Here is a 27,662-nt window from a genome sequence, read left to right as displayed (position 1 = left end):
AGCTCAGGTATATATGAGGCAAATCACATGTTGACAGTAGGAAGAACAATTTAAAAGTTATTTTTCTTTTTCACGTGAAACAACTCTCCATGTATTTGTTTAGCTCCTTCCAGCTTGGCCACAGACTACAGCCTTCCCCTGACTTCACCAGCTTCATCTGTACCAAGAAGCCCATCATATCCCATAAAAGTCCTGGAATTTAAGGCGGCTCTACAACAACGTTTGTTTCCAGGTATTTCCTTCTTGACTTCAGCTGAGGGGACTTTTTTTTTCTTTCTAAAATTACTTTGGGAGGAATTTATAGCAATGAGCCCAAATGTTTTCTTCTTAGGTAGAAGGTCAAATATAGGACTTAGCAGGCATAATCGTCCTGAAACAATCATTTAGATTGTTCAACATATGGCTAAACAATCATATAGCCATATAGGCTAACTCTTGTTATGCAGTCACCAAATTCACATGCTATTTCTGTGCACTTTTGGGCTTCATGTCACATATGGCTTTTGTTCCCCAAATTTGAGAGAATTTAGGAATTCTCCTCAGTTCTTTAGGTCTATACCACAAGAGAATTGCCCCCTGGCATCCCAGTGCAGACGGAGGACAGCCAGGGGGTTCTCAAGCAGTTTCTCAACACTGGCATGATGGACATTTGGATTTGGGTCCGGTAATTCTCTGTCGAATTCACAGGGGCTGCCCTGTGAATTGTCAGCTGTATAGCAGCATTCCTGGCGTCTACCCTCCAGATTCCAGGAGCACCCCTCCAGCTGTGACAATCAAAACATTTCCAGACATTACTAAATGTCCTGGGGTGGGGGAGCAAAACTGCCACATATTAAGAATCCTTGTTTTAAAGGAGAGTTCTTAGTTCCCCCAAAGCCTCAGGTTCACACATACACGTGCACAAAACCCTTAACAGAAGGAGTGACTTCCTAGCCATAGTGGACCGTGTGGGGTTGAGGAGAGAGAGTGCTAGGAGGTCATTCTGTGAAGACCCCTCCCTGTAAGAGCTGCCCGCACTGGGAACGTCACAGTCCTGGTCCTTGAAGAGGGGGTGCTTTCATTGCAGACAAGGAAACCTAAAGTTTCACAGCTAATGTCTTCCTCTGCAGGAATACTTACAATATGCTTTTGTGCATTTTAGTAACTTCTATTCCTCACATTTTTAGTGCTACAGGAAGAGATACAATTTAAACCAGAATCCCTCTGTAAGAAGCTCTTCTCAGATCATGAAGGACTGGAGGAATTAATGAAGACGCAGATATGTCCTTGTTCTCAAGGGATTGTGATATTTTCTAGAAGCTGGGCGAGTGATGTTGGCTTACGGAAAGAGCAGCGTGTCCTGTGTGACGCACTCCTAATAGCAGTGAACAGCCCCCTGGTACTCTATACAATCTTACTGCAGCCCAGTGAGAGGGAAGGGCTTGCGTATGCCCGAAGCACTGCTTATCAGTTAAAGCAGAAACTGGGAACTGTTGGTGGCTACACAGGGAAAGTGTGTGTCATTCCAAAGCTGATGCACCTGCCCAGTACACGGTGCGGACCCTGTGACATCCCCGTGTACTACCCCCGGTCCTACCGGCTTGCTAACAAGGAGGAAATGGAAGACTTGCTCCAGGCCCTTATCGTGGTCTCGCTGTGCTCCAGATCTCTTCTGAGTCACCAGCTGGGCTGTGAAGTTTTAAACTTGCTCATCGCAGAGCAGTGCGAGTTGCTTTCAAAGAACCTTCAGGAAACACGAGAATTGTTCATCCACTGCTTTCCGGGAACCAGGAAGACAGCCATAGCCATAAGGATCATGGAGAAAATCAAGGACTTTTTCCACTGCAAACCAAAAGAGATTCTCTATGTGTGTGAAAGTGACTCCTTAAAGGATTACGTCCTGTAAGTGTTTCAGTAACTAAACACAATAAATGTATTTAGTCAGTCTTTCAACAGGATCACAAAAGTAAATCATGTTGTTAGTTTAATAGTTTGCAATGCCTTAACTTAAGCGTAAGTACAAAGCCCAAACTATATGCACATTTCCAAGTGGTCAGGTAGTTCAGCAACAAATGGATCCTTCGCAGTTTTCAGGCTTAAACATCTCATTATAAATTAGCTAAGTATGCGTAACTTTAAATTTATTTAACTAGACACCTTTTTCCACAATGTGGCCTTAAATTTAAGAAAAGTATAAATGAACCTTTCTTTAAACTTTTTTTCTTGATACTTAATACTTTTAAAGTCATAGGGTATTTCAGTTTAATTAGATGTTATACATAACAGAAACTTGAATTTAAATACCATTTGATTTTGCTTATATTTTCATTTGTTTGAATTGTTCTGAATCAATAATTTTAGAAAACATGCAAATTTGCTTCGATTTCAAGCTTTACCTTTCAATTTAGTAAAAGAAATTAGTTGCTTTATAATTCAGCAAATGAGGGCAATCGCATTTTAATTTTTGGTTCGGTTTACTTATTTATTCAACAAATCTTTTTGAGCACCATGTATATGCGAGGCATTGTGGACATGTAGTGTTAGAGGGGGGAAAACAGATAGAAGACCTGGCCCTAAGCCCAGTAAGGGGGACAAAAGAAAAACAAGCAATGTGAATGTTACATAAGTAGCATGATAGTAAAGATAATGCTTATCTTAACTTAGGCTGAAGGTAGGCAGCAAATGTGCCCAGTGAAGGAGGCCCTTGGACATACTCTTAAGAAGTCAGTAGGAGAAGTGAATAAAATCAGGGCTTTTTAGGCACAGCAAGTACAAAGGCACGGAGAGACGAGAGAATCAGAAGAGTAAGTCTGACTGGAGCAGTGAGAGGGTGTTAGTATGTGGTAGGGGATGAAGTTGGAAGGGAGGCCGACGACAGATTCGGAAGGATATTGTAACCTGTGCTAAGGACTATGTTCTTTATTACACTTTCTAGGTAAGTTTTAAAATACCCCAGTTAAAAGGCAAATTCAACCCAACAAAGGCAAATTCAATGCCTGTTGAATCCAAACGTGAGGGGGATACAGAGAATGGCTACGAATCAGTGCATTTCTTCAAGGAGTCTACACAGTCCAGACTGGAGGAGAAGAATATGAATAGTTAGGATTCAAGGCATAGGGAGTAAAGCCCAGGGACTGTGTAGGTAAAATCAGGAAATCTATAGGAATGTATGATATTGCCTGGATCCAAATTAGAGGAAGCAACAACCAAGAGCAACAACCAAACTTGGTTGTTCCTTGTCCTCTAATTTCTTCCTCCTCCTCAGATATGCTAAAACAACTGTAAAGGAAAATTGAGCAAAGTAAATAGGGTTATAGCTCCAAAAAGACACAGCGCTGCAGATCAGCTATCCTACTTGACCTGTCATGGAACTCAGCAATCTCTTAATGTTTTCCTTACCAAAATCTAAAGAGCCTTCTAGTTTTGTACTACAAGTAAGTGGGGAGATAGGATTTGCTTTAGAGGAATTTGTATTCGTCCATACCTCTTTTGCATATAAAAATTATGATACGCCTCTAGGTGACTGTTCTCTAGCTCTAAAACGGGCAGAAAGTAAAGACATGGTAGTAACAAGTGTACCTCACTTTCGAGATTGCCGGTAGATGTAAGGAGCTTGTCTTCGGGGATTGTCAAGCAGGAGAAATAGACTACTAATAGAAATAATAAAGTCTCCCACCTGGGTTTATTCCAAAGTTTCTCATGCAGATTTAATGAGATAAGCCCCAAAGAGGAGGGTCTGCACTTATGTATTCTGTCAGGTGACTTGTAAGTCGAGCAGCTTATGACTGAATCAGTGAATCAGCTCCAAGTGACCACGAGCCTGTGACTCCAATCCAGAGAGCAATGAAGGCGTGGTGTTCCCTGAACCTATTCTCTCTTTCATCCTTACAGCCAACAAAGCACCTGCCAAGCTGTGACCCGGAAAACCTTCATGCAAGGGAAGTTCCTAAAGATTAAACACATAGTGATGGATGAGACGGAGAAGTTCTGCAGTCAATATGGTGACTGGTACACAAAGGCTAAGAGCATCACCCATCCAAAGGTGAGGGCAGCTGGAAGTGCAAACCTTCCCCGTGGGGTCCTCTGGCTTTTTCTGGACCCTTTCCAAGTCCATCATGCAGATGGCAATGGCCTCCCCCCTCCATCGGCTCAGTTTCCTCGTAAAACAATCACCAATGGGATCCACTGTTCTCTGGAAATAGCAATGGTCATAAAACAAGAAATGAAGAGAATCAAAGAAAATTGTCCCTCCAACATGTGTCCAGACACACTGGCATTGTTCAGGGAAGGTGCCTACAAGGAAGCAATGTGTGCTCAGGCTCTGCCTGGGGTGTGTGAGACAGAGACTAACCTGACAACAGAACAAATGGCCAACTACGTGGCAGAAAGATGTCACAACCTGTTCCAATATGGCTATCTGCCCAAAGATATAGCAATTCTGTGCAGGAATGGGGAGGACAGAGGACGCTATGAGCGTGCCCTGCTAAAAGCAATGGAATTAACTGAGATCCACGGAGCACCAGGAGTTGTGTTCAGCCGGGCCTCTGGTGTGTTGGGCAGTGACATCATTGTAGACAGCATTCAGCAGTTCTCAGGCCTGGAGAGGAATATCGTGTTTGGGCTGAGTCCAGAATGCACCCTGTCAGAGGAAACTCATAAGCTCTGCTTTGCCTCAAGAGCCATTAAACACCTCTATCTGCTTTATGAAAAGAGGGCAGCTTTCTGAAAATTATTTGAAGCAATACAGGAAGCCAGATAGAGCAGAGTTCCTTCTCCCAGGCAAGTGGCAGTTACTCCTTTTCACATATGTTAAGTGAGGAAATCCAGGCACAGTCAGCATGGCAGAGAGCCACAGAACTATATCGGGAACTGACTCTGACACTCTGTTTGCAGTGTCACTGTCGGTTTTCCAGTCCATTTCACCTCCTCCAAGTACAACAGACTTCAATGTGGTCCCCTGCCTCCAGCTTTCCTAGACTAACCAGCTTTCATGCTGTCAGAGAGGTTCTCCTCAAATAGAGAACTGATTTTGTGACATCCCCTGCTAATGCATCTTCAATGATTCCCTGCAGTCTTCAAACCAAACCAATTTTCAAGGCTTTCCATGATACACCCTGACTTACTCTCCAAATGCATCCTTTATTATATCTCCATCTCCCAGTTTCTAATGCACCCAGCCTTGCTGGCCTATTTAAGGGGGTCGGAGGTAGAGTGCTCGCCCAGTTGCTTACTTTGACTCGGTGTCTCAGGACAGGCGGCACCTTGGTTGGCACCTCATACTGGCTATGGGTCTCAAGCTTTATAGGCTCAGAACTTGATTTTCTCTTTGCACCAAGTCAGAATCAGTCTCTCTGGGATGGCTTTATGCTAATAAAGCTCACAGAAGACCAAGGCATAAATGAAAATGCCACTCCGTCAATTTACAGTGAGGATTATAGTAATAAGTGAGCCAGATGCTTTTGCTAATTAGTATATTCAATAGTAACACAGGAAGCCAAATTTTAGAAGCATAGCTTTGCAGCAAGGGGGAGCTGATAATCTGACTCAAATGTACGAAGTCTTCCGGCTATGTTAGACTATGGCAATCATCTCCAAAACAGGGATATTTCCACCACAAGGACTAGTCAGGTCAGGTTTACCAAAGAAAGCAAATTTAGAATGCTACGAGTGACTCGTTGTTCCATTTCTGCCTCAGATAAAATTTTTTTTCTCTCTCCCCGTTTCTAAAGTTTCCAGGTTGACGACCAACCTTCCCCTCACTCTTCCCAACACACACCAATACTTTGCTCACATTCATTGTCAAGTGTTAATACGTTCAGCTAGGCTACTAACTGCTTGGACCAGCTACAGGCCTGGGAAGTAGCCTGTCTAGAAGGAGTCTGTGCATGCCTGCTCTCTTCTGTGATGATCTGGTGTTAATTTTATAATTCAACTGTGAGAGGTTACGGGGAGCGTGGGTGGCAATCCAGTATCTATGCTGCCTGTACACATTCCTGGGTTCTGGCTGTGCCTGTGCCGTTGTCTCGGCCTGCAAACCCTTTTCTGCTCCCTCTGACTCGTCAGTCAAGCCCCTGTTCAAGAACCCACCTCTTCAATGCAACTTTAATCATCCCCCTAAGTCAAACTTGGTTTCTCTTTTTGCAGCCATTCTATGGCTTCATTTTGCAATACATTCCTATCATGTCTTCCTTCCAATGTATGTGTTATATATTAGAAATAACAATTTATTCCTAATAATATGTTAGAAATAAAATCTGTTTTTCTGTCTTAAAATTTTTTGTTTTGTTTTGTTTTATGGCTCTGGAAAGATTCCTCTTTTGAGACTATTCTTAACTTCTAGAAAAGTGTAGGACAACTTCGTTCATGCTGGGGAGGCCTGAATGCAGGACAAAGTGTGGAAATATTCTTTTGGCTGTAATTTCAGATAAAGCCCATCAACTTTCCAAGAGGTGGGAGAGCAGGCGGGGCTTGGGGAAGAGCCCTTAGCTGCCTGTCTGAACTGCTCAGGCCATCAGAGAGGCCAGTATGAATCTAGTGTTGGCCATGGATTGGACAAAAGAACCTCTCTCCCACCTTCTGCTGCACCAATTACTTGGCGCTTCCTCCTTTTTACTGTTCCTTGGGGGTTTTAGGGTACTTTTAGGTGGGAGAAAATAATAAAGTTCAGCAATTAATTCACTTTTGATGATGCAAAAGATACCAGTGTCTTAACATTTCAGATAATGGGAGATGTGTGAATTCTTTAAAAATAATTTAAAGAGGGCCAGTCCGGTGGCTCAGGCGGTTGGAGCTCCGTGCTCCTAACTCCGAAGGCTGCCGGTTCGATTCCCACATGGGCCAGTGGGCTCTCAGTCACAAGGCTGCTGGTTCAACTCCTCGAGTCCCACAAGGGATGGCGGGTTCTGCCGCCTGCAACTAAAATTGAACACAGCACCTTGAGCTGAGCTGCCGCTGAGCTCTAGGATGGCTCAGTTGGTTGGAGCGAGTCCTCTCAACCACAAGGTTGCCAGTTCGATTCCACGACTCCCACATGGGATGGTGGGCAGCGCCCCCTGCAACTAGCAATGGCAACTGGACCTGGAGCTGAGCTGCGTCCTCCGCAACTAAGACTGAAAGGACAACAACTTGACTTGGAAAAAAAGGCCTGGAAGTACACACTGTTCCCCAATAAAGTCCTGTTCCCCTTCCCCAATAAAATCTTAAAAAAAAAAAAAAAAAAAAAAAAAAAAAAAAACAGCTAGAGCATTCTAATTTAGCTTACTGGGAAATCAAAACTTAAAAGACAGGAGCATATGCCAATTTTCAGAGACAACTTAAAACAGGCACCAGTCCAATTTTGTTTTTCAGAGAAACTGAAACCTAGCTTTCCCCCTGGGCCTGCTTTTCTTCAGAGGGCTCAGCTTTCAGAGCCGTTTCTTTCCTCCCGTCCTCAGTCAAGCTGCAGACACCGAATAACTCAGGACTCCAGGAATTTTCTCTTTAACACCCCAATCCAGAGGAATCTTCTAATTCCCAAGGTAAGTACAGACTCTGGAAAGACCCAAGCTGTGCCTGTTCAACAGAAAGGATGGTCTTAAGAAGAGGTCAAAGAACTCTAAGATGAAAATCCACCCTGTACCTACAGACCCTTTCTGTTGTAGCTTGCCTATATATGAGTATTTAGGCAAGGGAGGCTGAGGTGGAAAAACAACCACACTTTTCTTAAATAAGTGAAACAGACGATAAGAACTGGTGTGTAGATGGGACTCACCTTCTTGCTCAGACCAAGGATGCAGGATTCCAGCCAGCCCAGACCACCTGGCAGAGGTCTGAGACACTGGTGTAGAGGGTTATAGGGTGGACTGGGGAAGGAACTTGCAAATGGGCAAAGATCTGGGGAAGGAACTTGCAAATGGGCGGGGCTAGAGCCTTGGCTGGAAGAGAAGATTGTTTGAATTCTTCAGTTTTCTTGTTTTTTATAATAGATACTTTGATTTTTATGAGAAACTTTATATCGACTGGGAAACTCTGACCCAGTCAGATTTTCCAGGTTATTTTTGTGTGTCAATATTACCAATATTAAAAGCATTAGAAAGTGAACTTGCCCCACTTAAACAAGTTGCTTCTTGAAATCCTTTTGTCAATGGGTCACAAGTGAATATTTCAGCAGGTGGATAGTTGAGAAATGTTTGCTACTCTGTAATAGGAAAATCACCTGTTACAACATATATTCTGGATATTTTCTCTAGTTATCAATTGGCATACTCACTTTTACAACATAAATGTTTTTATTACTTATGGCATGAATGTAAGATGGTTTTTTAGATCCAACTTTAAGTATGTGTGTGATCAACAAACTACTGGAGACCATAATTGCTGCACTGAGATGGGGGGGAGGTAGCCGAGAAATAAATCAGATCTTCCAATCCTGAGCCGGCCATAACTTCTCTGGCTCGAGTCTTCATCTGTGAAACACAAGAGAGCATGACGCTGGGGGGCAGAGCCAAGTTACAGGGTGTGGTTTTCCTCGGTCCAGTGTCTGTTTCTTTGCGAATTGTACTTTTCTCAGAGCGCTGGGGCTCATAACCCTACTTCCCTATTCCATTCTGCCCCTTGGGTCCACACGCAGAGGCTCTGCTCCCCTTACCTCGGGCCGCTCCTTACGCCACGTTTCCAAACCAGCTCACTCATACAGACATACACAGTCCGTGGCCCCGGCTCCCCAAGCCACTCCTCTGGTCCCGTCATTGTCCTGCGGGAGCCTCGCTGGCCTGGCCAGATCATTGCTGACTTACGACACCGAAGGGAAGCCACTCGGTTCGCGGTGGGGGTCGCGCCGGTGTTCTGGGGGAGCCACGACCAGCGGCAGGAAGAGGTGAGAAAAGCTGCGGGGTGAGAAAGAGGCGAAGAGCGCAGGTTCTGCACTAACGTGAGGGGTGAGGTGGAAGGGGAAAGGGGGAGGGGTGGGAGAGAGAGACAGAGAGACAGAGAGACAGAGAGACAGAGAGAGTGTGTGTGTGTAAAATAAGTACAAAGGTAAAATGACAAACACTTCTTTTGTTACCCCAAATCTTTTTACCCCATTACCTCAAGTTGACAACTGTTGGCATTTTGCCATAGTTGCTTCAAGTCTTTTTAAAATTCAATAAATAAAATATTGTAGATAAATTTGAAATTCTCTTTGCCCCTCCGTCTCCAGTTCGGACTTTTCTCCTTTACTCAGAGGAAACCAATATTCTGAGTTTATTGTATATCTTTACAGTATTTTTAGCACACACAGTTTTACATACACATATCCGGGCATAATAGGTACCTTTGTTGTCTGCATGCTTAGCTTATTTAAATGGTATAAATCTATACATGTATACTTCTGCATCTTGATTTTTTTAACTCTACATTTTGTTTCTAATGTCTGTGTGTTTTAGTTTATTCTCTTACAGGGGTTCATAACATTCCTTTCAATAAACATTACGACATTTTATTTCCCCGTTCCTTTACTGATGGACAGTTAGGCTAGTCCCCAAATTTGGCTTTAGGAACAGTGCTAAGAGGACTGCGCTGTCTCCTTGAACACATTATATCCATTCATCTGCTGAACAACATCTTGGATGCTTCCAAGTTTTGGCAATCATGAGTCAAGCTACTAGAATATTCATATGCCGGTTTTTGTGTGGACATAACTATTCAACAAATTTGGGTAAATACCAAGGTGCACAATTACTGGATTATATGGTAACAATATGTTTAATTTTGCCCAAAACTGCTAAATTGTCTTTTAAAGTGGCTATACCATTTTTCATGTTGTAACTGTTTTGATCTTAGCCAATGCAAAATTATGTTCATTTGATGCTTACAATTTGGGTAAACCTATAATATAATATTAAGACCATAAGAGAGGCACTGTATATTTAATAATATAGAAATTATATGGTTTTGAAGTTTAAAATTCTCCAGTAAACCCAATGGAGCCAAGTCGTTTCTAACATTTTCTTTGGTAACTGTCCTGATGTTTTTCTTTGTAATTGATTTATCGGAATTCTCAATTTTTTATTAAGCCAGTTTTTTTTTTTCCTGTTTTTTTTATTAAATTTATTGGGGTGACAATTGTTAGTAAAATTACATAGATTTCAGGTGTACAATTCTGTATTACATCATCTGTAAATCCCATTGTGTGTTCACCACCCAGAGTCAGTTCTCCTTCCATCACCATATATTTGATCCCCCTTTACCCTCATCTCCCACCCCTCACCTACCTTACCCTCTGGTAACCACTAAACTATTGTCTGTGTCTATGAGTTTCTGTTTCTCATTTGTTTGTCTTGTTCTTTTGTTGTTTTTGGTTTATATATCACATATCAGTGAAATCACATGGTTCTCTGCTTTTTCTGTCTGACTTATTTCGCTCAGCATTACACTCTCAAGATCCATCCATGTTGTCACAAATGTTCCTATATCATCTTTTCTTACCGCCGAATAGTATTCCATTGTGTATATATACCACAACTTCTTTATCCATTCATCTATCGAAGGACATTTTGGTTGTTTCCATGTCTTGGCCACCGTAAACAAAGCTGCAATGAACATTGGAGCACACGTGTCTTTATCTCTAAATGTTTTCAGATTTTTTGGGTAGATACCCAGGAGAGGGATTGCTGGGTCACATGGCAATTCTATTCGTAATTCTTTGAGGAACCTCCACACTGCCTTCCATAACGGCTGCACCAGTCTGCATTCCCACCAACAGTGTATGAGGGTTCCTTTTTCTCCACAGCCTCTCCAACACTTGTTACTATTTGTCTTATTGATGATAGCCATTCTGACTGGGGTGAGGTGATATCTCATTGTGATTTGCATTTCTCTGATGATTAGTGATGTTGAGCATTTTTTCATATGTCTATTTGCCATTTGTATGTCCTCTTTGGAGAAATGTCTCTTCAAGTCCTCTGCCCATTTTTCAATTGGGTTGTTTTTTTTTGTTGTTGTTGAGTTGCATGAAGGTAGAACAAAATCTTAACCATTATTTTAGAAGAAGAAATCTCCCAGAGTTTCCCATTATTTCTTTTTTTTTTTTTGGGGGGGGGGTCCTGAGAATAAAAGATTAGGAGCTCTCAAGGTTTCTATGCCAAACAAAATAATCCAGACTCTCTAGATATAGAAAGGAGTTGCAAATATGAAAATATGTATCCAAGAAAATGAATTAACATGCAATACTTGAGAGTAAATGTCCTTATGAATATAACTTTGAAGTTCAGATATCTCTCAAATGGCACTTTGTATAAATAATCTGACAAGACTTTAAAGATCATAAAATATAGAACAAGATAGTTAGAAGTGTAAATTTTATCATAAGGAACACATCAGACAAATGAGTAAGATTGTGCATGACCTGGCCTTCCAAATAATTTACTGCTCAGAATTCTGTTTCATTGTCACACCTGAATCAACCACTTTTTATGTGTCCACAGCTCTTTTTTTTTTTTTTTAAATTGGGGAAGGGGAACAGGACTTTATTGGGGAACAGTGTGTACTTCCAGGACTTTTTTTTTCCAAGTCAAGTTGTCCTTTCAATCTTAGTTCAGCTTCAAGTTGTTGTCCTTTCAGTCTTAGTTGTGGAATGCGCAACTCAGCTCCAGGTCCAGTTGCTGTTGCGGTTGCTAGTTGCAGGGGGCACAGCCCACCATCCCTTGCAGGAGTCTAACTGGCAAGATTATGGTTGACAGGACGTGCTCCAACCAACTGAGCCATCTGGGAGCTCAGTGGCAGCTCAGCTCAAGGTGCCATGTTCAATCTTTAGTTGCAGGGGGCACTGACCACCATCCCTTGTGGGATTCGAGCAATCAAACTGGCAACCTTATGGTTAAGAGCCCAGGCTCCAACCAACTGAGCCATCCGGGAGCTCAGCGGCAGCTCAGCTCAAGGTGCCCTGTTCAATCTCAGTTACAGGGGGCGGAGCCCCCCATCCCTTGCGGGACTCTGAGGAATTGAACTGGCAACCTTGTGGTTGAGAGCCCAGTGGCCCATGTGGGAATAGAACCGGCAGCCTTTGGAGTTAGGAGCACGGAGCTCTAACCGCCTGAGCCACCGGGCCGGCCCCAGAGCTCTTTTTAAGTAATAAAGATGCTAGTGGCTTGTCTGAAAAGCAAAAACCAAATAAGCAAAACAAAATAAAATTCTTAATCTTGGTGGTTAATCAAATAATTGCTTTTTAATTTTCCAATTTCCTCTGCTATTACATTTATTATTCCTGCTATTTTGTGTTCCTTTGCGACCTAGTTTTTTTCTAAATTCTTTACATTTTGAAGGAAATCTATTCTGATTTTTCCTTCTTATCAGTATAGGCATGCAGGGTTATGGATTTTTCTCCACATACTGCTTAAGCCATATCATGGTAATTTGATGTGACCTAAACTATAAACCTGCAACAGGCAGATTCTTTGTCTCTCTCACAGCACTTAGTATACCCACAATGAACACTCACTGAATGTTTCCTGAATTAATAAAACAAAGAATGACATGTTTTGATCGCATTCTTGAGTCTATAATGAAGCTAAAAGTAAAAATGACTGTGCAGGTGGCAATGCAATTCTAAGCTTTTTTTCTTTTCTTTTCTTTTCTTTTTTTTAAAAAAGATTTTATTGGGGAAGGGGTATAGGACTTTATTGGGAAACTGTGTAGTCCCAGGTTTTTTTCCTTAGTTGTGGAGGGCACAGCTCATCTCCAGGTCCAATTGCCAATAGTAGCAGGGGGCACAGCCCATCATCCCTTGCGGGAGTCGAGGAGTCGAACCGGCAACCTTGTGGTTGAGAGCCCACTGGCCCATGTGGGAATCAACCTGCAGCCTTTGGCGTTGAGCACGGAGCTCCAACCACCTCGGTGGGCCCAATCCTAAGCATTTTGAGTCCCCTTCCCCATGGTACTATTGAATTTGTTTTGTTTTTTCAAGAGAAGTAGTCCACTTTATTTACTTTTCACTAAGTTTAAATCCTTGAGGGGTACAGCATTACACAGATTCTGTGTCCGATGGCCTTAGCAGGAAGGTTGCTTCAGAATTGGGCACGAACCATTGCACTGTTCCCATGAGCACGAGTTCCCTTTCCCCAGATTACTCTGGTTTTGTTCGGTTTGCCACCAGGAGTCACAGTGTTGTTCTCTGCCTAGTACACATAAACACGTCTCTTGCTTAGATTCAATTCAGTTTCATCTCGAGTATAAACACCTTCAATTTTTTTTTTTTTAAGATTTTTTATTGGGGAAGGGGAACAGGACTTTATTGGGGAACAGTGTGCACTTCCAGGCCTTTTTTCCAAGTCAAGTTGTTGTCCTTTCAATCTTAGTTGTAGAGGGTGCCTTTCAGCTTCAAGTTGTTGTCCTTTGTGTCTTAGTTGTGGAGGGCGCAACTCAGCTCCAGGTCCAGTCGCCATTTTTTTCTAGTTGCAGGGGGCGCTGCCCACCATCCCTTGTGGGAGTCGAGGAGTTGAACCGGCAACCTTGTGGTAGAGCCCAATGGCCCATGTGGGAATCGAACCGGCAGCCTCCGCAGTTAGGAGCATGGAGCTCCAACCACCTGAACCACTGGGCCGGTCCAACACCTTCAATTTTAAGAAGAGCTGTGTGCTCTCTCTGGTACGGGAGAGCCCACTTAAGCCAGGAAAAATGGCTTTGAACCACAGCTTTCCAAGCATATTTGTCCTTTTAAAAGTCCTGTTCCCAGCAGGCATCCACAGGCCCCAAGATGGCAGAAAAAGTGGTACTGTTGAGTTTTGATTTGCTCAACCACTCCCAAATAGAAGTTCTTTGACATCATAAAGACTTAGAATCCATCGACCCTTCTTTTTCCCCATTTATCAGATCCTCCCCCTGCCCTGGCCGTCTTCATTTCCCACCATGTCCTAAGAACGCATATAGTCCAAATGTTCAGTTACTTTCTTACTAATGATCTAAATTTACATGCCTTACTCTCCTTTTAAAGTTTTTTTGGAGGTAAAGATTTTGTTTTTTATGTTATAAATTTCAAACTTACAAAAAGAAAAATACAGAGAACAAAATAACAAATATGTCCACCACCCAAATTTAATAGAAGTCAGTTTAAAAACTTATTACAACTTTTCAAATATGCACAAAAGTGAAGAGAATAGGATAGCGAACCTCCATTTATCAGTCACCCACCTTCAAAATCATTGATGTGGGCGGCCCGTGGGTCGGTTGGAGCGGGAGCTCTGAACAACAGGGTTGCCCGGTTGATTCCCACATGGGCCGGTGAGCTGCACCCTCCACAACTGGAATGAAGATGGCGAGCTGCCCCTGAGCTTCCGGAGGGGTGGCCAGATGGCTCAGTTGGTTAGAGCGCAAGCTCTCAACAACAAGGTTGGCGATTCTAAACCCCAACGGGACTTGGAACTGAGCTGCGCCCTCCACAACTAGAATGAAGGGCAGCTACTTGGAGCTGATGGGCCCTGGAGAAACACAGGTCCCCAATATTCCCCAGTAAAATAAAAAGAATCATTGATCTATTGCCGATAAGTGGTACCACTAACCAATCGCCGAAGCCAAAAGCCCAGTTACTGTACTTTAATCCTTTCTCCTGATTTCTATCTGGTCAATACAGAGCCATGTTAATTGTGTTCCCTAACTATCCGATATGCTCAAATTCTCTTCATCCCTACCGCCACTACTGCCAGGGTACCATCTCACATGGATCACTGCAAAACCCTCCTACTGCAATTACTTTATGCAACCATTTCCTTCCAGACAGGAATCTCTGAGATGCAGGGCTATGCTCATTCTTATCTAGCACTAATCTCTATACCCCAGCACTTAGCAGGAGCTCTATAAATGTTTTTAATTAATGAGTGCATTTTTATGTGCTATGTAATCTGCTTCATTAACATGAGGTATGTGTTTTAATGGTTTCCGTTGCAGAGTGAAAATGGAGGATCAGAAATCATCTTTGGTGGTAGAATTATCTTACCCAGACTTGGTCATCAATGTAGGAAAAATAACTCTTGGTGAAGCTAACAGAAAAGAGCTGCAGAAACCTCAAAGAGAGAAGGAGAGGGAGAAAGTTACACAGGCTGCATGTGCTTTATTAAACTCAGGAGGAGGAGTGATTCGGATGGAAATGACAAACAACGATAAGCATCTTGTGGAAATGGGACTGGATTTAGAAGAGTGTTTGAGAACACTTATTATGTCTAAAGATTTGCAGGCTTTCTTTGATACTAAGCAACAAGGGAGGTGTTATTACGTGTTTGTTAAATCTTGGAACAGTGACCCTTTCCTGGAAGACCGGTCCATCAAACCCCGCATTTGCAGCCTGAGCTCTTCGTTATACTGCAGGTCTCTCACCTCTGTGGTTTGCATGGATTCAAGGGAGGCATTCAATTTCCTGAAAACCAAGAAAAGAAATACAAAAACCTTGAAGGATGAACCTTCTAGTAAAGTTCGCAGGGTTACACCTCAACGCCATAACTCGAATCCTGCTTACCTAATTTTCGAAAGAGACCAGCTTGAATATGGTGAAATCCTGCCTTTTCCTGAGTCTCAACATGTAGAGTTTAAACAATTCTCTACAAAACACATCCTAGAGTATGTAAAAAGCACAATTCCAGAGTACATCTCTGCATTTGCAAACACTGAGGAAGGCTATCTTTTTATTGGAGTGGCGGATAAGACTAAGAAAGTTCTGGGATGTCCTAAGGAAAATGTTGACTGTAAAGCTTTGAAAGAGAAAATAGAAGCTACAATAGAAAAATTACCTCGTGTCCATTTTTGCCACCAATCTCAAAGCAAGATACCTTACGCAGTCAAAATCTTGGATGTGTTAGCCAACGGAGAGCTCTATGGCTATGCTTGTGTGATCCGAGTGCAGCCATTCTGTTGTGCAGTGTTCTCAGAAGATCCCAAATCATGGATGGTGAAGGACAAAAACGTCTGCAGCCTGACAGCTAAGGAATGGGTAGACATGATGATGGACGCAGATCCAGGTAAGAGGGGGAATGTACCTCCCTCCCTGGTCTATCTACCTCTTTAGCACATTCAGAATATTAAACACGGTTTCCTTTATTTCCTATGACTTTGAAATTCACACCCACTAAACTCTGTTTTTTGAATCTCCGAGTATCCTGCTTTCCATACCTGATAAGATTTTTGTTGGATACTTAGTAGCCCAAATCAGTGTCCTATAATAGGCAATTTTTTCACATCAAAGATGAAAAGAAAAATTTGGGGGAATGGTTACCTTGCAGTAGCTCCACAGTCATTTATTAAACGTTCAGGAATTTTGTGAGCCAGTTGTTAAATATAGTCATTATTAAAAATGAAGTGATAGAAACTTACAATTATATTAACAACAAGTGTAATAAATACAAACTCACCCCTTCCTAATAATTTACTACGTTTTAGTATTACCTTTGCTTGTGAAGTTATTTACGTCTATTTGTTACCTGTGGTGGAGTCAGTATCAAAGGCCGTGCTACTACGCATTTCTTCCCAACTCTGTATTTATTGACATCACGTTGGTAGCTTGAAATTGTCCATAGTAGGAATATTTACACTACAGAAATAAGCTACATGGACAGATATGTTTACTCGAAGGATGTGCTAAATACCATAAAATAAATACAAACAAAAGGCTATCTAGACATACAGAGTGAAGAATTATGTTGAATGGGAAACACATTCAAACTTCCAAATCACGTCTCTTCAATAGTAGACTTTGGCAACCATCATATGCAATAAAGGCACTTGTCTACACAGGGTAAATGGGCCATTATCTTGCCATTATTTTTAAAGTCACACCACCTGGACTGTCACATACTATACCCACTCAGAAGGCCTCTTTCAGTGGTGAAAAACGAACTAACTTGTCACAATAACACAAGTTTTCTTTCTTTCTTAAGATCTTCTACGCTTGTCCGAAGATTTTGAATCTCAGCTGAGTCTGTCTAGCAGCCCTCCTCTTAGCAGACCGGTGTACTCCAAGAAAGGCCTGGAACATAAGAAGACTCTCCAGGGACGGTTATTTTCAGGTAGTAACTGTGGTTTGCTAGGATAAGGGGAGATAAATGGTTATGTTTGTTTTTTAAAATCCTGAAAGTATGCTCTGCAAACCTATGTGTACAAGGTGGTAATACAAACATATCGGTGATAGGTAATTTAGACATGAATTCTCACTGATGCCACTGGCTGAGGCAGTACCACACATAGAATCCAGGATTATTGCCCTAAACACCATTTGGTCTTGTAGTTCTCAAATTGCACTGATCATCAGTATTTCTGGTTATTTAAAAAAGTACAGATACCTGGTTCCCTACTCCACACTTAATAAATTAGAATATTAGGGGATAGCACCTCATAATGCGCATTTTTATCAAGCTTATTCACATGATTCTGACGTTGATCCAGATTGGAAATCTTTTATCTAGTTGAACTAGAGGCATGCATTGCACCAGGAGCAAAAAATTGCCTAACTCTGCCAGATCTTTCCAGAGGGGTGGCTGTTATGAATATAAATAAAAGAATAAATATTAATGTTTATAGCAAGGTGTAACATAAAACAAAATCAAATGAAGTTCAATTGTGAACACTTACGAACATGTTTCAGATTCAGGAGAAACAATCTTGTTTAACAGCATGAATAGTGATACAGAACCAAGGACAGTGTCTGTTTTCTCCTTTCATCCCTCACTCCAAACTTGTTAGGCCTTTTCTAGGAATCCATTGCTGTCCCCTTTCTATACTTCTAGAGACGGAAAACCTCTTGCTTAAGTCTATGCAGTAAATCAGTTGCTTATCCGGCACTAGAATCTCTCACGTGTCCTGAAAATGTGTAAATATCTATCAAGGACCATTAATAGATAATGATTGCCAAATATAAGATTTTATTTTTTCCCTTACCTGAGGTCTTTGCATTCATTTGCACATCAAATTTATATTTTAAAAATTGTCTGGGGCGTGGGAGATGAGGGTTAGGGGGATCAAATATATGGTGATGGAAGGAGAACTGACTGGGTGGTGAACACACAATGGGATTTATAGATGATGTAATACAGAATTGTACACCTGAAATCTATGTAATTTTACTAACAATTGTCACCCCAATAAATTTTAAAAAATTGTCCACAATAAACAGTATTAGATACAAGAGTAAGCATAAGCTTTGATAATATTTTCTAAACCCAGTAAGCTCCTTTTTAGTACAGCTTATTACCATGGAATAAATTATAAGGAAAAGGAAATAGTGGACTGTATGCTCATAGAGCGACAATCTATTATTATATAAATAAGCAATTTTCCAGGAATTGTACCAAACATCTGAAGAATAGATACTTCCAACACTATTAAAATTGTTCCAGAGCCATAGAAAAAGAATTAAAATTATCAAGTTATTTTTTAAAGCAGGAGTAACAGTAATTACAAAACCTGACAGCACAATAAAGGAAAAAATTAGACTAATTTATGAATGAGGATGCAAAGCTAGAACTCCAGGGATGAAAAGAGAAATCAACATTAACAGAGTTATTGTTATAATTCAAGATGTCTGTATATCTATGCAAAAAATATGATTCTCTTCTGATATGTTGAAAAGGCATTTGAAAAAACTTAATACAATTCTTGATTTAAAAAAATCAGTAAAGGGCCAGCCCAGTGGCTCAGGCGGTTAGAGCTCCGAGCTCCTAACTCCGAAGGCTGCCGGTTCGATTCCCACATGGGCCAGTGGGCTCTCAACCACAAGGTTGCCAGTTCAATTCCTTGAGTCCCACAAGGGATGGTGGGCTCTGCCTGCCCTGCCCCCTGCAACTAAGATTGAACATGGCCCCTTGAGCTGAGCTGCCTCCCGGATGGCTCAGTTGTTGGCTGGAGCTCTGGCTCTCAACCACAAGGTTGCCAGTTTAATTCCTCGATTCCTCCAAGGGATGGTGAGTAGCGCCCCCTGCAACTAGCAACGGCAACTGGATCTGGAGCAGAGCTGCGCCCTCCACAACTAAGAATGAAAGGACAACAACTTGAAGCTGAACAGCACTCTCCACAACTAAGATTGAAAGAACAACAACTTGACTTGGAAAAAAAAGAAAAAGTCCTGGAAGCACACACTGTTCCCCAATAAAGTCCTGTTCCCCTTCCCCAATAATAAAATCTTAAAAAAAAAAAATCAGTATAATAGGAACCCATAGATATTTGTTTAATATAATATTTATATCTAATATCTATACCTATCATGTTAATTGAGGGGTATTAGAGGCATTCCATTAAATTCAGGAACAAAACAATCATATGCACTACTACAACTTTGGTGTAATATCACCAAATGAAATTAGCTAAGAGAAATTGAGGGGGGTGTGAAAATTGAAGAAGGTAAGACTGTATTTGGAAAGTTCAAGAGAATCGATGAAAAACTACTATAAACAGTAAAAGAATTCAAAATGAATATAATTAATTGCATTACATAGTATTATAAGAAACATGTGAAAATTAATATGCAGAATTCGATATCCTAATATAACAATGCAAGAAAATACCCCATTTTCAATAGTAACAAAAAGTTAAAATATCCAGGATAAACCAATCTGAGAAAAAAATTAAAACAATGTTGAAGGACACAGATGAATACTTGAATCAAATGGAAACACATGTCATGTTTGTGAAGAGAAGACGTCACAAACTTGTAGATTCTCTGTTATTTTATCAATGTAATGAGATATCAGTAAAAAACAAGAGATTAATCTAGACAATCTTATTCTAAAGTAACAGTGGAAAGTAAATAAGCAAGAAGAGCCAGGAAATGAAAACCGGAAAAGAGCAAACAAGAAAAGTCATCCAGATATAAAACCATTATAAGGCCTCTCATAAAAAGAGTTGTATGTGCATATAATTAGACCTAGGGTATAGAATAGAAAGTCTGGAAATAGATGCAAACACATATGAGGATTTAGTTTATGATGCACTTGACTTCTCAAGAAAGCAAAGTAGATGTTTCAATAAAGAGATTTTGGGTTAACTGGGTAGCAATTTATTTTTAAACAGATGGATTCACACTTCATGCCATATACCAACATAAACTCTATGGATCATGAATTTAAAACAAAATATTAAAGCCATAAATGTTTTAGAAGAAAACATGGGCAAATGCTTTTATAACTTTGGCAAAAAGATTACAAAAATCAAGATTCAAAATACCAAAGCCATAAAAGAAAGGATTGACATATATGACTGCACACATTTTTTTTTTTTGAAGCATTGTGCATGGCAAAGCCACTAAGAAAGGTCAAAGGACCATTGACCAACTGGGAAAAATATTTGCAACTTATATCATCACAAAGAGTCGATGTCTCTAATATGTAAAGAGCTTCCACAAGTTGATAAGGATGAAAAAAACAACTACTTAACAGAAAAATCAACAAAGACATTTTAGAAAAAATAAAATTCGAATGGCTTCAAACTTTTAAAAAGATGCTCTTATTAATCAAAATAAGAGACATGCAAATTAAAATGAGATATCATTTCTCTCTACTGGAATGTAAAAAATAAAGGAATCTGACATTATCTTTTATGTGCTACGCTGTGGGAACACAAGTCTTCTCATACATTACTTGTTGGAGTGCATATTGGTACAATTGGCAATATCTGTCAGAATTACAACTACGTTTGCCCTTTTTCCAGTAACGCCACTGCTGGGAATTTATTCTTCATATATACCTGCATACATACCAAATGTACGAGATTACCTATTGTACTATTATCATAACAGCAAAAGATTGGAGGGGAGGAATCTATGTGCCTATCAGTAGGGACTGGTTAAATCAAATATGGCACACCTATAAAATGGCATGTTAGATAATCGAAAAAAAAAGTAAAGAAGTTCTTATGTACTGATATGGAAAGATCACCAACATATAATATATTGTTAAGTGTGAAAAAGTAAGTGTCAAACAGTTTACGACCTATTATGTGCGAAAGGGAAGGATATTTGCATAAAGGAATTTTGGAGGAATAGGCAAGAAACTAAATAAGTTTTGAGATAAATAAGTATCTATGGTAGGGGAGTAGGACAGGGTTGGGGAGGCAGGAAATGGAGCAAATGGAAACAGGAGTGTTTTGCTATTTGGACTGTGGGAATGTATTCCTAGTTAAAATTAATTTTTTAAAAGCCAATTTTCATTTTCAGAGACTGCTACTGTAATTATTATTTGGAATAGTAACAATGCTAAAGAAAAAGTTTGTTTTTTGTTTCACAATAAGATTCCAGACATTAAGAATAGAGATGTCCTCAGCACATTAATGAGCATCAATTGATAATAATTTGCTTTCCGGTTAACCACTGTACTCGTAAATATTTATCTTGGAAGAAATGTAATAACTGAAATAGAAATTTTGTCTATCACTGGAGTTACTGATACTAAAGAAAGTCGGGGCCTGGGTAGTAGGTCAGAATCAAGCAGCCCCCAAAGACTTTTGTCCTGGTGTCCTAAACCATTAGGACCCCTCACCTGATTTCCTATAGTTTGATTTCCCTGGATCCACAGTGGGATTAGTGCTCAGAATGGATACATAATTCTATGGGAGCTCAGAGGAGAGAAGAACAGACGTGGGAGTTCTGGAAAACATGAGAGGAGTTTATCAGGTGTCAAAAGTGGAGGAAGGTAGTAGAGTCTCAGAGCACAGATCTGCAAGGCACAGAGGCCCCAAGTCTCATGGGGAATGTGGTGCATGTAGAGTGGTGGCATTTATTGAACACCCATTCGAGTCCCTGTGATTTACTAAGTGTCATGTAGACTATCAAAGAAATGAAAGGGACACTTCTTGCCTTCACATAATTTCCTTAGAAGCATGTCTGTCCCATTACATAATTAAAGAAAATAAGACCTATTCAACGATGAGGTAAAACATGGTTGCTATGAGATACATTAGTGATTTTCTCCAATTATCAGGAGAGGTGGTCTGTATGACCTGCATGGCAGTGCGGTAGAGTGAAAACAACAGAGGGCCTGGTGTCTGAGGCTTGGGTTTGGACTCTGGCTCTGCCATTTCCTATGGGTGTGACCATGTGACCATGGGCAACTCACTTGAGCTCTCTGAGTTTCCATTTTCTCATATGAAAAAGAGAATAATAAGTATGTCTGCATTGTACAATAGTGAGGCCCGGAGATGTGTGTAAGCTCCCTAGTACAATCAACAAATGATATGGTTTCATTTTATACTTCCTTTAGTTTCTAAAATTCCATTTTAAACATGTTCTTATATTATTCTATTTCGTCCGTTCTTAGAGGTGTGTTTCTCCCCACCGTTTAACATCTCTAAAATCTGGATATGTCCCATAATGGATGCCATCTCCCACTTGCTCCCATCCAGGTTGCAGGCAGAACCTAGTTGCACGAACACCTTGTACAAGGCAGAAAGCAAGAGCGACAATAAACAATTACCAGTGAGATGGGTAATTTCACTTAAAATTACCACTACAAATCTCGTGATCTGACACCACCACAAACAGGATGAAAACAATTTCTTCATTTTTTTCATCCTCATTTGGAACAAATGATCATTGAAATAAGTTTAAAACCCTACAGTGTGAATCTATTCTTATGTCACATGGTTGTACCTTGCTCCCTTGTGACAAAGGGAAGGCTCTCGTGACGGATGCAGCCTCACACTGATTTGTAAGTGATGCCAGAATTCTGCTTCAGGAGAGTTAGCTCAGGGCCTAACTTCAGGGTCTCCCAGTCCAGGACCACAGGGGCTCTCTGCTAATAAAAGGTTTAATGAGCACCTTCTTCCTGGAACGGCTCCTTCTACCTCCATCAATGGGGACTATTCAGAGAAATTTTGAGATTCAGATACTTTAGAGTAGGAAGGGGAACAGAATTAACATTTCGCAAGCAACTACAATGAGCCAGATAATTTATGCTATTTCATTTATTCCTCACCATAGGAAATATGCTATTTTTTCTTCTTTAAATTAAAGTTTATTGGGGTGACGATTGTTAGTAAAGTTACATAGATTTCAGGTGTACAATTCTGCAATACATTATCTATATCTCACGTTGTGTGTTCACCACCCAGAGTCAGGTCTCTTTCCATCACCATATATTAGACGCCGGAAATGTGCTATTTTTAATTGGTTTGTTTGTTTTTGTTTGTTTTACAGTTAAGGGAACAGTCTTAGAGAAACGAAGGAATTTTCCAAGGTCATAAACATAGTAAACACATAGGTTTAGATAAAGTGTGCCAGATTTTCAAAGTTTCTTTTCCTTTATTATAAAATAATATTTACAAAAGAATATATACCAAAATCCATACTTCATCATGATTAATTATAATTAAGTTTAATAAATAATGTTATGAAATATAATTAATCATAAAATAAATATGTTGACCACAAATTTATAATTCTTTCTATGTCTAGTGACACGAGAAGATGTGCAGTATACTCCCAAATCCCTCTGGGAGGAGCTGTCTTCAAAGCATAAACGTCTGGAGGAATTAATGAAGAAGCAAACGCAGCTTTTCTCCCGCGGCATTTTGATCCTTTCTAGAAGCTGGGCTGTGGACCTGAATTTGCGAGAGAAGCAGGGAGTCATCTGTGATGCTCTGCTGGTAACACAGAACAGCCCCCCCATTTTCTACACCATCCTCAGGGAACAAGATGCAGATGGGCAGAGTTACTGCACCCGTATTGCCTTCACTTTGAAGCAGAAGCTGGTGAACATGGGGGGCTACACCGGAAAGCTGTGTGTCATGACCAAGGTCCTCCATCTGAGACCTAAGAGGAATGCAGAGTCCTTTGAAGGTTCAGGCTCTCTGATTGATTACCCTAAGTCCTATAACCTTGCAAACACCCAGCAGATGGAAGACTTGCTACAGTCCCTCGTGATTGTGTTGCTCAGCTTCAGGTCTTTCCTGAGTGACGAGCTTGGCTGTGAGATTTTAAATCTTCTCACAGTCCAGCAGTTTGAGATCTTTTCAAAAAACCTCCGCAAAAATAGAAAACTGTTTGTCCATGGCTTACCTGGCTCAGGGAAGACAATCATGGCCATGAAGATCATGGAGAAAATCAAGAATGTGTTTGGCTGTGAAAACTATGAAATTCTCTATGTTTGTGAGAACCAGCCTCTGAGGGACTCTGTCGGGTAAGCAGTTGGATTTTATTGTCACTACATGAGGTCCAGTCTGAGAATTCCATACTCCAGTGCACCCAAATTACCTTGCTCCTTAAGAGTTGGGTGGTAAAATGATCTGTAACCATAGTCCTATGTTCATAGGAGTATGCTGCGGTAATTTTCCTTCTTTATTTACTTGGAGAAAACCTAAGTGTGTCATTTTCATTTTTACAGTAATAAAGGTATCTGCTGTGCAGTGACCCGGAAAACCTTCATGAGTTTTGACTTCGAAAATATTCAACACATCATCATCGATGAAGCTCAGAATTTTCGCAGTGAAGATGGGGACTGGTATAAGAAGGCCAAAATCATCACTCAGAGAAGAAAGGATTCCCCAGGAATTCTCTGGGTCTTTCTGGACTACTTTCAGACCAGTCACAGGGGTCACAGTGGCCTCCCCCCTCTCTCAGCCCAGAAATCAATAGAAGAGCTCACCAGAGTGGTCCGCAATGCAGATCAAATAGGTGAGTACCTACAACGTATAATGCAGAAGATCATAGCAAAGCTACCACGTAACATTCCCCGGAAATCCCTGGAGATCCTGGATGAGGCTGAGTGGGTTCAGGGTGTTCCAGGCTTCTGCACTATTAAGAAGTGCTCGAACTTGCAAGATATAGTGACCTATGTAGCAGAGCAATGCCAGTGGTTCTTGAGGAATGGTTATTCCCCTGATGATATTGTTATGCTTTGTAGCACAGTGGAGGAAGTAGAAAAATATAAAGATTACTTCTCAAAACCAATGAGGAAGAGAACAATGTCTCAGAACAATGATACCTCCGTTTGGGCCAATAACATCATGTTGGAGAGTATTCGCAGATTTTCAGGCCTGGAAAGAAACATCGTGTTTGGGATCAATCCAAGCGCAGTGGAGTCGTCGATTTTCTACAATCTTCTGCTCTGTCTGGCTTCCAGGGCCAGGAAGCGTCTGTATATTGTGACGCTTCAGGACTGGAAGATCCCACTCTAAGAAGAGTTGATAGAGATAAAATATTCCCTCTGTCCCTTCAGTGTCAGAAAAAGAATGACTACTCTGCGTCATAAAAGCATTACTTCTAACAATGGACGCTTGCAAGAAAACTGGCTTCAGAGTTGTTGCTATATTCTGTGAAAGGAACACCTGAAAAGTCTAATTCTTCGTGTTCTCAACAGAGGTGTCACAGTGCTTTCACAAGACTCCCCAGTTGTGTGTCGGCATTTGCAAACACTGAAGGAGGGTATGTATTTTGTGGGGTGCATGATGAGACCCATTGAAACATGGGATGTGAAAAAGAGAAAATATGTTTTACCACCTTGAGGGCCTCTATTGATGACTGCATTAAGAAGTTACCTGTCCATCATTTCTGTATGCAAAGTGTGACATAAAATATACCATCAAATTCCTTGAAGGACAAAATCAGGGGGCCTTCCATGGATATGTCTGCGGCCAAAGTGGAACAATTCTGCTGTGCGGAGTTTGCCAAAGGGCCTGGTGCCTGGCAGGTGAAGAACAACCGTGTAAAACAGCTGGACACAAAGGAATGGGCAGCTTGGATGATGGAAGCTGACCCAGGTCAGGGAGCAGAATCCACAATGACTGTAATATTGCTGGGGCTTGGGAGGGAGGAAAGGGAGGTATTATTTTAAAATCTGGGGAAAGAGAGGTACTGATTTGCAGATGTCTGATTTGTTAATTCCTATCGGTGCTGTTGGTGTCACTGCCCTCCTTTCCTTCTTCCCATCATAAATACCCTGCATTCAGCAGATGCCCGGGCTAGCCGACCCACTAGAGCAGGGGTGTCAAAACTGCGGTCCGCGGGCCAAATGCAGTCCGCAATCCTTTGTTAATTGGCCCGAGCAAATTTCAAAAATATATTTAGTTTATTTAAATAAACTAGGTGAGGCAATACGTACTTCACCTCAAGTGAGTGGCCAGGCTGTTTGTGTATTTTACTGCATATGGCCCTTGTTAAACAACGTTGAAAACAGTTTCGACACCCCTGCAGAGGTTGGTGCAAGGGGCTGTTTGACCTGGTCATTTCTATTTTCACATCCTTTCTTGTGTTCATAATCAAGTCTCTTCTTTTTCCATTCTGATTATAAACTCACATTTAATTATTCTGGAAATTCACGTGTGATGGCAGAGATGCAAGACAGGCAATAGGAAAGTTTTATATCGGGGGGAAAAAAGGAAGGCCCAGGTATGATCTATTTTGCAGTTGTTCTAGGGAAGCTGGAAGTGGGCTTACTGGAAGCAGGGCATTTTATGTCACTGGTTAGGGGAGCCCAGTTGGCTTTTTTGGTTGGCGCTGAGTTGGAAGAGGGGGCAAAATTTAGGGAAGCAGGCAGTTATGGACCAAGTCCTGACCACTTCTGGTCAATTGCTGCAGGCGTGGTGCGTCAGAGTTCTGTTTTCATACATGCTCTGGCTAGTGTCCCTTTGTATATTCAGTCTCAACCTCAAAACTTCTAGAGGAAAACAAAGGAGAAAATATTTTTACCTTGGGTTCAGCAAGCGTATTTTAGAGATGATACTAAATGCACAATATATAAAAGAAAAAATTAATATATTGGACCTTGAGAAGGTCTTCTTACTGAAACACACTGTTAAGAGAATGAAAATACAAGCCCCTGACTGGACAAAATATTTGCAAATGATATACCTGATAAAGAACTTGTATCTATCTAATTTCTGTATAGAACTCTTGAAAGGCAATAAAAACAACCAACCCAATTTAAAAATGGATAAAAGACTTGAACAGATGCTTCACCAAAGAAGGTATACAGATAGCAAATAAGTATTTGAAATGATGTTCAACATCATTGGTCATTAGAGAAACGCCAAATTAAAACTTCAGTGAGATAACACTACATACCTATTAAAATGGCTGGAAGGACTCACCATACGAGGTGTCGGTGAGGATGTGAAGGAAAGGAACTCGCACGCACTCCTGGTAGGAACATACAGTACAACCATGTCGGGGAAGAGTTTGGTAGTTTCATACACTTACCATATGACCCAGACATTCCACTGCTAAGTATTGACCCAAGAGAAATGAAAACACATGTCCATACAGAGAGTTGTACAAGAATGTTCATTACACTTTTATTTGTAAAAGCCATAAACTACTAACACCCAAATACCCATCAACAGAAACAGATTTTCATTATCCATACAATGGGTACTACTCAGCAAAAAAAAATAATAATAAGAAGAAGAAAACTGACTCTGGGTGGTGAACACACAATGTTATATATTGATGATGAATTACAGAATTGTACACCTGAAATGTCATTTTACCAACTGTATGCCTGAAATGTCACTTTACCTACTGTATACCTGAAATGTCACTTTACCAACTGTACACCTGAAATGTCACTTTACCTAGTGTACGCCTGAAATGTCACTTTACCAACTGTACACCTGAAATGTCACTTTACCAATTGTACACCTGAAATATCACTACTAACTGTACACCTGAAATGTCACTTTACCAACTGTACACCTGAAATGTCACTTTACTAACACTTGTCACCCCAATAAACTTAAAAAACGAAAGAAAATTGTACCCACAA

The 27,662-nt window shown here is 40.9% G+C and overlaps 3 protein-coding genes and 1 pseudogene across 6 annotated transcripts in view; 2 read left to right on the top strand and 2 right to left on the bottom strand.

The window, feature by feature from the left end:
• Positions 1-6,252, top strand: part of LOC109447861 (protein SLFN14-like) — a 12,674-nt gene extending 6,422 nt beyond the window's left edge. For both annotated transcript variants that reach the window (XM_074320004.2, XM_019732561.3), the window contains exons 3-5: positions 104-232; positions 1,167-1,881; positions 3,871-6,252. In XM_074320004.2, coding sequence (XP_074176105.2) covers positions 104-232; positions 1,167-1,881; positions 3,871-4,705 — 1,679 coding nt within the window. In that variant the 3' untranslated portion in view covers positions 4,706-6,252. The remainder of the gene's footprint in view (positions 1-103; positions 233-1,166; positions 1,882-3,870) is intronic.
• The window catches only part of LOC109447867 (uncharacterized), a 20,117-nt gene extending 12,288 nt beyond the window's left edge, over positions 1-7,829 (bottom strand). For both annotated transcript variants that reach the window (XR_002137432.3, XM_088802078.1), the window contains exon 1: positions 7,730-7,829. The gene's annotated coding sequence lies outside the window, so the exon portion shown is untranslated. The remainder of the gene's footprint in view (positions 1-7,729) is intronic.
• LOC109447862 (schlafen family member 11) lies at positions 7,282-27,662 on the top strand. 2 transcript variants are annotated; one of them, XM_019732562.3, is made up of 5 exons: positions 7,282-7,496; positions 14,878-15,941; positions 16,857-16,985; positions 23,357-24,080; positions 24,285-27,662. In XM_019732562.3, the coding sequence occupies exons 2-5, from the start codon at positions 14,885-14,887 to the stop codon at positions 25,075-25,077; spliced, it is 2,703 nt and encodes a 900-aa protein (XP_019588121.3). In that variant the 5' UTR covers positions 7,282-7,496; positions 14,878-14,884; the 3' UTR covers positions 25,078-27,662. The 2 variants fall into 2 exon arrangements, with proteins under 2 accessions (XP_019588121.3, XP_019588123.3); XM_019732564.3 differs by lacking the exon at positions 7,282-7,496 and adding an exon at positions 8,507-8,833.
• LOC109447865 (large ribosomal subunit protein eL33-like) lies at positions 12,611-14,163 on the bottom strand (annotated as a pseudogene).

This window comes from Rhinolophus sinicus, chromosome 12 (assembly GCF_057876585.1).
Source record: "Rhinolophus sinicus isolate RSI-liver-muscle chromosome 12, RSI-T2T, whole genome shotgun sequence".
NCBI lineage: Eukaryota > Metazoa > Chordata > Mammalia > Chiroptera > Rhinolophidae > Rhinolophus > Rhinolophus sinicus.
The sequence above is the reverse complement of the archived record's forward strand: the minus strand, read 5'-3'. Positions and strand labels throughout refer to the sequence as shown.